This window comes from Nematostella vectensis, chromosome 14 (assembly GCF_932526225.1).
Source record: "Nematostella vectensis chromosome 14, jaNemVect1.1, whole genome shotgun sequence".
Classification (NCBI taxonomy): domain Eukaryota; kingdom Metazoa; phylum Cnidaria; class Anthozoa; order Actiniaria; family Edwardsiidae; genus Nematostella; species Nematostella vectensis.
The window spans coordinates 7,388,711-7,396,367 of record NC_064047.1 but is presented as its reverse complement, the minus strand read 5'-3'; the positions used below and the strand labels follow the sequence as shown (position 1 = coordinate 7,396,367).

The window sequence follows — 7,657 nt, the reverse complement described above, 5'->3', positions numbered from 1 at the left end:
CTATTAAGAACCGAAAGTGGACTTTCGGCCGTTGTGTGTGTGTGTTTTTTTTTGGGGGGGGGGGGGGGAGTGCGGGGACTGCAAATCAGACAGCCTTTGTTACATTTCACTTTTAGTGAAGAAAAGAACCAAATACGTCCGATCTTCAAAATTTGTAAGAAATGATCATGTTAATGTGAATGATTTACAAAGTTTGGCGATCAGCTTAGAAACTGCCTTAGTTAATCAAACCCCGTAATGCACTGTTCGGTCGCATTTCTCCTCAGAAGCTCTCTTCCACCATATCAATATTTTTGGTGCGTTTCCTGAAAAAAAAATGTGTAAGAATTCGGCTAGAAAAGGAGCTCACGCTAAACTTTGAAAAGTGTCAAAGTTGTGCTCAAGAACAGGCTTGGGTTATTATCATTGAGCTAGGCAGAAAACTTGATAAGGTATCTCATCCCTGTGAAAACGATGACTTAAAATGGCGTCGCATGGAATCGAGGACGCCGGACAGTGGCTCATGCAAATGAGCATCTGTTCCGTAGAGTGTTAAGTGCTTCGAACTTCCGTAACATGCTGCTGGCCGTGTCGTGATTAGTCTGCGGTAATCATGTGACCATCTGGCTCTCCCGTTGACTTCATCGAGCTGTGTTTCGGACAGATTGTACAGACAAAAGGAGAGCCTTTTAATTTTCTTAAGATTGATTGAAATTGAATAAAGGAGAGCGGATATTGGATTACTTTAAAATGAGTGCGATAAAATAAAATATAAACCCATTTAGTAGTCACATCAAAACTGCCAAAACATTAATATTTGTCCTCCCCCCCCCCCTCTCAAATTATATCTGTTTAATGTCATTTGCTCCCATTTGCTCCCACGCTATTATAGACAGGCAACGTCATAATGAAAGACTCAGATACAACATTAAAATTCAAGTACGACCTTTAGGTCCTTTAGAGCTATCGGTCTTTATTTGACTTCTTGTGATGATGTTAACATCATGCTGTTTCATATCATATTCGTATTTAAAAGGGTGTAATCAAACGCTATTCTTTGCAAACGTGAGAAACAAAAGACCCCTCCCCTACAACCAAACGTGGGGAGCAACCCTGTGGGGTACATAGAACGTCTAGCGATCCCTATATTACTCAGATTTCTAATATCCATTTGCACATCTGCTCACCCAATAAGTCGCATTCAAAACGAGAAACACCGTCTATACCCGTCACCTTTATCTTTAATTATCCTTCAATCCGTCATACAACAGATGTGAACGAAAAGACACACCTTACAGTTATTTTATTTTTATCAGTCATGCAGCTGTTGTGAGTTATAAGAATCACTTTGTGCAGACTACGCATGTCAGCTCACGCCCTGCTACATACGGGGCACACGGTAGTGACCCACACACCCCTTCCACGGGGTACAGCAGTGCTCCGTCACGGCTAACGCTAGTGCCCGGGACATACTCGGCATCGTGATCCACGCACACGAACTGACTTGAGTGCTTGTGACCGTGATGCTCCGTCATCAGGTAGCCATAGTACTCGCGGGACCATCCCGCGGGACAGCGGGCGACTGCGGGTATCATGAGCTGGGTGCTGCGGGACGGGACGTAACACACGGCGCACGGGACATCGTGGTCATGTAGGGCTTTTCCACGTGTGAAGGGGCTGCGGTCATGGACTTGATACTCGGCGCCGTACATGTAGCCGCTGCCCTGATGTCCCGGGGTGTAGTTTATGTACTGGGGGGTCTCGGGGAGACACACGTACTCTGCCGCACCTCCAGGGTGACCATACCCCTCCCCGCCGACACGGCCTTGAAGAAAAAAAAGCTGAGTTTACAATATATGACATGGCAGAATAAAGACAAAATACCTCGCTTTCCCCATGCTAAATAAGCCCCTTGCAAGATGGTTTATTATTTGAATCACATTTAGTACGTCTTGAGGAGTAATACTGGCTGCATATCTCAATTTACCAATCTTTGCAAACAATCCACCTTAAAGTAATTCCCTTGAAATAGTTCTACAACCCAGAATTTTTTAAAACTTGGCATAAACAATATTGAAGTTAAGGGCTTTGAAAAAATGTAATAAAAAAAAATGGGGGTACCGACCTCGTTTTAACAACAGAGGGGCGTAGAGTTGACGCGTTTTTACCGATCGCGTAAGGAAAAATCCAAACTCTTAGTTTTTAAAAAGAGTGCCTATAGTCTTTAGAAAATTAAGTTCTGTTTGTCGAGCTGCCAAAATCCGATCTCCTAAACAATAACCCGTAGTAGCTAATGTTCAAAACAAATCACATTTTAAGAGATCGCACTAAAAGACATTGTTTTCGGCAGACTTTTTTTTCTTCTTTCAGTATATCATTTTTCCGTATATATTTAACTATTTGAGCGAATAAAAAAGGGGGGTAACCGACGTTTTTCTGTCAAAGCGATTTTAGGTAAAAAACGTGCGCCTTTTGCTGTGTTTTATTATACAACAACTGTGGCGCGCCCGCGCACTTTATACCGGAATTCCACTATGCGCAGAAGGGGTGCGCAGTGCAATTCAAGGTAATAATTACCTTAAAGTTTATATATCCTTTCAGAGTTGATAGACTTTGTCAATTCTTTATATTTCCATCTTCCAAATGGTATGTGGTTCGTATGTACCAGGCGTTCGCGCGAATAACTCAAATCTGTAATATTGAGGTATTTTGTTCAACCTTCGGAAAAAAGGCCGTGAACTGAAAGGCCCGGATCCAGTCATTTGTGACGTAGATCGAGATGTCAACCAAATTACATGAGAAAACATATGCGCGCGCTAAACCGGTTCCCGTCTTCATGTCTTCTTAGTTATTGCTGAAGAACGTTGTGTGGTTACAACTTTTACCGTCATCTTTATATCTCAACCTGGTAGTCAAATAATTATTTAACTAAAGAAAATAAATCTGAAAAATTTAGCAGATTAGATTTTGAATTGTTTTGTTTTTTTGCATTGTGGCCCGCGCTGCATTCGCAAGGATGGCGACATTCTCACGAGCGCGCGCTGTTTTTGAAACCTACAACAAAACGATATTTTCTTCTTTCGCATACAATTATCGACTTTAAATCATTCTTCGCTTCATTGTGGGTAGCATTGCAATAGAAAGCAATTCGCCAATATTTTGTGGTATTGCCGTCTCAATTTTAACCGATTTAAGAAAAATACGTTGTTTCAGATTTTCCCGCCAAAACTTAATTATTATTCACTCGATTCAATCTCCTTTCGCGCCGCCAGGAAAATTATCAAAGATCTGTAGAAAATTCAAATATAAATCAAATTCAATCCCCCTTTTCAGAATTTGAAAGTGTATATATGCTTTGTTCTGGCTAGATTGATATAAGTGAAAGGTTTTAAGAACTTTAAACGCGAACGCGCGCTATAAAAGGGATAGCTCCGCCAACTTTTTCACAAGCTCTCTCGCAGGTCGTCATCATTAACAACTAGACTTCGTTGAGTGCGGACCTCTGAAAAACTGCCAGAAGAAAACAGCAAAAAGTAAAGCCGTACGACAAACTACGACAACTGTAAAGTACAAAAGATTGTAAAAGAACTATCAGGCATTTTCTGGAAATTATTTGGAGTCAATTCTCTACAAAAACAAAAGCAAAAATTGTCATTGAGAAATTAAACAGCGCGCGTTCGTTTGGATTGAAAAATCCATTTGAAATGGCGTTATTCAGGTGCGTGCGCGAACAAACAACAAATTTTCAAAATTCATCACTTCTAAACCTATCTAATTCTCCCTTGTTTTTCGTTTTGTTATCAGAAAAAGGCTAATAAATAGACTGTGTTTACTTCAATGATGTGTTTTCGACCAATCTTAAGCTCTATTATAGCTTTCTGGCCTCTCTACGGAGCTCTGCACTGAGTGAGGTTACATGACAAATGACAGCTTGCCTAAGGCAAGTCCCTTTTATAGTGCGCGTTCGTGTTTAACAGTTATGCATGACACACCTCGACACCGACACACCTGATATTCTACACGAAAGCACATGTGGACAAAGTCACGTGATAAATGAAACAATGAGAATGTCTAATCAAAATTCCGGCAAATTTTCAATGTGACAGTTTTGATTTTCAACGGTTGTTTCAACAGTTTTTATTCTGTTTTGTTTTATCCAATTTCGACGCAAATATCTCATATCTAATAGGCCCTAATACGCTGAGGAAAAAGTGTCTGCCATCTTTCACTGAGAAGAGGAGAAACTAGAAAACTCAAGAACCACACGAACGACAATCCCTAGCAAATAGGGGGTACCGGGAAAGGTTTCCACTGGGTTTCCACTTTCAAATGATCAGGCAAAGAAAAGCTTCAATTCAACGATTTTTCTTAGCGAGAGAAAGCACTCGCAAACGCGCCATTTTCGAGCTCTCCACAGATACCCAATAGGTATTTCTAACTCACAGCCAAAAACACCATTGACGTCCAGAACTTCGTGGTTTTCTAACAAATCACAATAAATGTTCATTCGAAAAAAAAAAATAATGAAGCGCGATGTTGACAGGATATCACTTTTTGAAGACTTTAGTTTGCGTCTTGCACGACACGACGAAAGCCATAAAGCGCACGAGGTTTTAAAACTGTCACAATAATATCGATTAAATACTTAAATATTAGATTAAACTATAGAATTAAAACTGATTCTAAACCCCTTCAACTTTCATATGTTGTTAGATTCAGTTCTGTTATCCTGTCGGTCCATGTTTTCTTCGTAAATATGACAAAACAAATCTAAAACTTAGCCGATCATAAGTAAGCTTATAAGTACATAAAGTCACAACCTTCGTATTTCACACAGTATCGTATTTACGGGGGGGTTAGGGGGTCTAACCCCCCCTTTGGGCTGTCTTTTTTTATTGTTTTCATTGTATCTTTTCATTCCAAAATCGTTACGAAGGTAAAATAATGACAAAAATTTTTGAATCACCCCCCCCCCCCCCCCCCCATCCCCCCCCCCCCCCCCCCCCGTGGCAAAAAGCTAGATCTGCCCCTGTCACAAATAATAGTACGGGAACTCACCACCAAAAATACTAACAGAAATCTAGATCGGGCCGATAAAGCAAGGATTCGTGCTTTTCAATGCCCATACAAACGTGTCGTGCAATTTCCCGCCAACGTTCAATTTCCTGCCAAACACTATGAACACAGGGCCCCCAATAAGGATAAAAGAAGGAAATAATTTTAGCGTACTTTTTAGCGTAGCATATAAAATTTCTGTGATCGATCAGGTTGTATGTAGACGTTCGCTGCATTTGATTTGTAATAAATATATCGGTAGCAATCCTGTTATATTGGTTTCTTTATTTCCAATATCATAACGTTCTTTTTTATGAATTATAAACGTGAATGTTTCACGTGTACCCACTAGTAAGTTCTATTTCTTTAGCGTTTGTGCAAACCGGACCAAATCTCACCTTTGTAGACGAGCCGCGCGGAGCTTGGGCACGAAGTCTTCCCCCATCGCACGTACTGTACACCAGAGGACCCCCTGGGACCGGGGGGACCCCTCGCACCAGTCCTCCCCCAACCACCGGGCGCTCCTTTAGGACCTCGAAGACCTTAATAAACAATAACGCAAAAGTTCAGAGCTCGCATATGTACGTTCCGTACAAGAAACAAAAATCCCAACGAGAATGAAAAGAAGTAATATTATGACCATTGCTCTTTAAGAGACTAATTTCTAAGAGTTGTTAGCACCCACCATTTACTCCTGGTTTGCCGTCCTTTCCATCTCTCCCTGCAAATCATAGGCAATTTAAAGATGTAGAGTTTAATTAATAAAATAACAGAACTGCCTTTATGTTAGAATAGTGAAATTTCTTCATTACTCAAGTAACCCCCTAATATTGTTGGACATTTTTGAATCGGTGACCCTATGAAAATGATACCTTTCTCCTTTATACTGCCTATGATTGCCCTTTATATTTGTCTTTAATAACCCGTCCATAATTGCATCTCTTATATTTCACTTATTGTCCTACTCTTTATACCCGGTCCTATGAATAATCTTCCATCTATCCCTCCCTTCCCCTTATAATACACACTTGGCTCAACTCGTTTTGTTTTACCCACCTGGCTTTCCATCGCGTCCATCCCTGCCTGTAAGATACATTTAGAAGTTCAATAAGAAAAAAAATCAGCCTTAATAAAATAAATAAAACAGCGAAACACAGAACAGGTAATGATCTTGCAAGAATGAACCAATTAAAAATGTAGCACAAAGTTTTAATAACTTTTTGTACGGGTTAGGATTGAATGAAAACAATAACAGAATACAGAGAATAACATATCTTGTGACTGACACGGGCTTAACATACCTCTAAGCCAAGGTACAGTTGCCCCTCCTAAAAAAAGTGCATTCATTCTGAAAACAAAATTAAAGCTAGATGAAAAAAAAATTAAGAATATACTGTGTGTGGCACAAAAGAAAAACAAATAATTAAATTTGTAATAATAAAGTTCCAGTTATATATGAATGCGATATAGGTGACTATTTTTTAGCCTGGGGCATTCTCGGGTTGATTTCTCTGATGTTAATCTACGAACCAAGATTCTATTTTATTTTCACCCAAATAAAACTTGATCAGATGAATGACTGAGTCAAACTTGAGAAACTTTTTGATGGCATAATTTTTTTTTCCTTGTAAGTATTTCAACTGATTTAGTAATATATCATTTCTCCATAGTTATCGTATGTTTATAGTATGCTTCAGGCGTGCGATCGCCTCATTAAATTACACATAAGCATTTCCATTCTACCGATAACTGAGCCAATTTTGATTTCCCATGCTTAAAACATCTATTGACCTAAATAGCATGTTTCCTGAAACACGGGCTCTAGGATAATACAATTAAAAGGTCCTCAAAGCCCATGGCTAATAAAACCTACGAATCTGGTGGGTAAAATTTGTCTCTAAATGCCGTAGAATGTCAAGCCGAGACGCTCTCCCCTCTACTTTCAGTATGCAGTTTATATATATCGACAAAAAAGACGACTCGTGCGCTTGAGTCTTCAGCTTGACTATTCATTGTGTTTTTAACCAAGACAGGGACATCTGGGTATTTCAGGGTATTTCAAATTGAACACTCTAATGAAGAAAATTTTGTTTTCCGCAATGAAACTATTACGACGGGATACCTTTCACTCGAGTTTCAAATTTACTTACTTTTTCTCCAGACTTTTCAGACGTTTTTCAAGCTCATCGATCAAGCTTGCACGCTTTTCCACCTGATGGTCCGGCTCATCCAGTTTCCCTAGCTCCTGGTCTTGAATTTCCTTTCCTGAAGCCAGAGCACAGAAAACAACGCACCACAGCACAACGAGATGTGAAAGAAGATGCGTCTTCATATCGATCGGCGATAGAGATTTAGACTTTGTGTCGGTAAAAGCTGTCAGAGAACTCTGAGCTCTTTCCGTGCCCTTTCGGTTACTTTTATACCAACCATGAGCTGAAAATGACCTTGAGAAACACAGCGACTCAGACACAAGAATTTTCATGTTGGACGCAACAAAAGGAACTAATTTATAGTGAAATTTGTATAGTTACTGACCATGCCTGCAGGGCAGTTTTTTTTAATTGTCAAAAAATTAGACTCTTCAGCAAGATTTTTCAAGTAATCTTGTAGTTTTCCTTCCTTA

The 7,657-nt window shown here is 39.8% G+C and overlaps 1 protein-coding gene across 1 annotated transcript; it reads right to left on the bottom strand.

Moving 5' to 3' along the window:
* Positions 1–1,202: 1,202 nt before the first annotated feature.
* LOC125559909 (short-chain collagen C4-like) lies at positions 1,203–7,437 on the bottom strand. The gene is made up of 6 exons (XM_048722172.1): positions 7,185–7,437; positions 6,336–6,382; positions 6,091–6,117; positions 5,720–5,755; positions 5,433–5,576; positions 1,203–1,804 (listed from the first exon to the last, which is right to left on the bottom strand). The coding sequence occupies exons 1-6, from the start codon at positions 7,364–7,366 to the stop codon at positions 1,323–1,325; spliced, it is 918 nt and encodes a 305-aa protein (XP_048578129.1). The 5' UTR covers positions 7,367–7,437; the 3' UTR covers positions 1,203–1,322.
* Positions 7,438–7,657: the final 220 nt, after the last annotated feature.

Excerpts from the sequence above, each read along its gene's own strand:
- LOC125559909 (XM_048722172.1), bottom strand. The coding sequence starts at position 7,366 with ATGAAGACGCATCTTCTTTCACATCTCGTTGTGCTGTGGTGCGTTGTT. Across the intron at positions 6,118-6,335 it reads AACTGTACCTTGGCTTAGAG|GCAGGGATGGACGCGATGGA; the intron begins GTATGTTAAGCC and ends TGTATCTTACAG. Across the intron at positions 5,577-5,719 it reads CGGCAAACCAGGAGTAAATG|GTCTTCGAGGTCCTAAAGGA; the intron begins GTGGGTGCTAAC and ends TTGTTTATTAAG.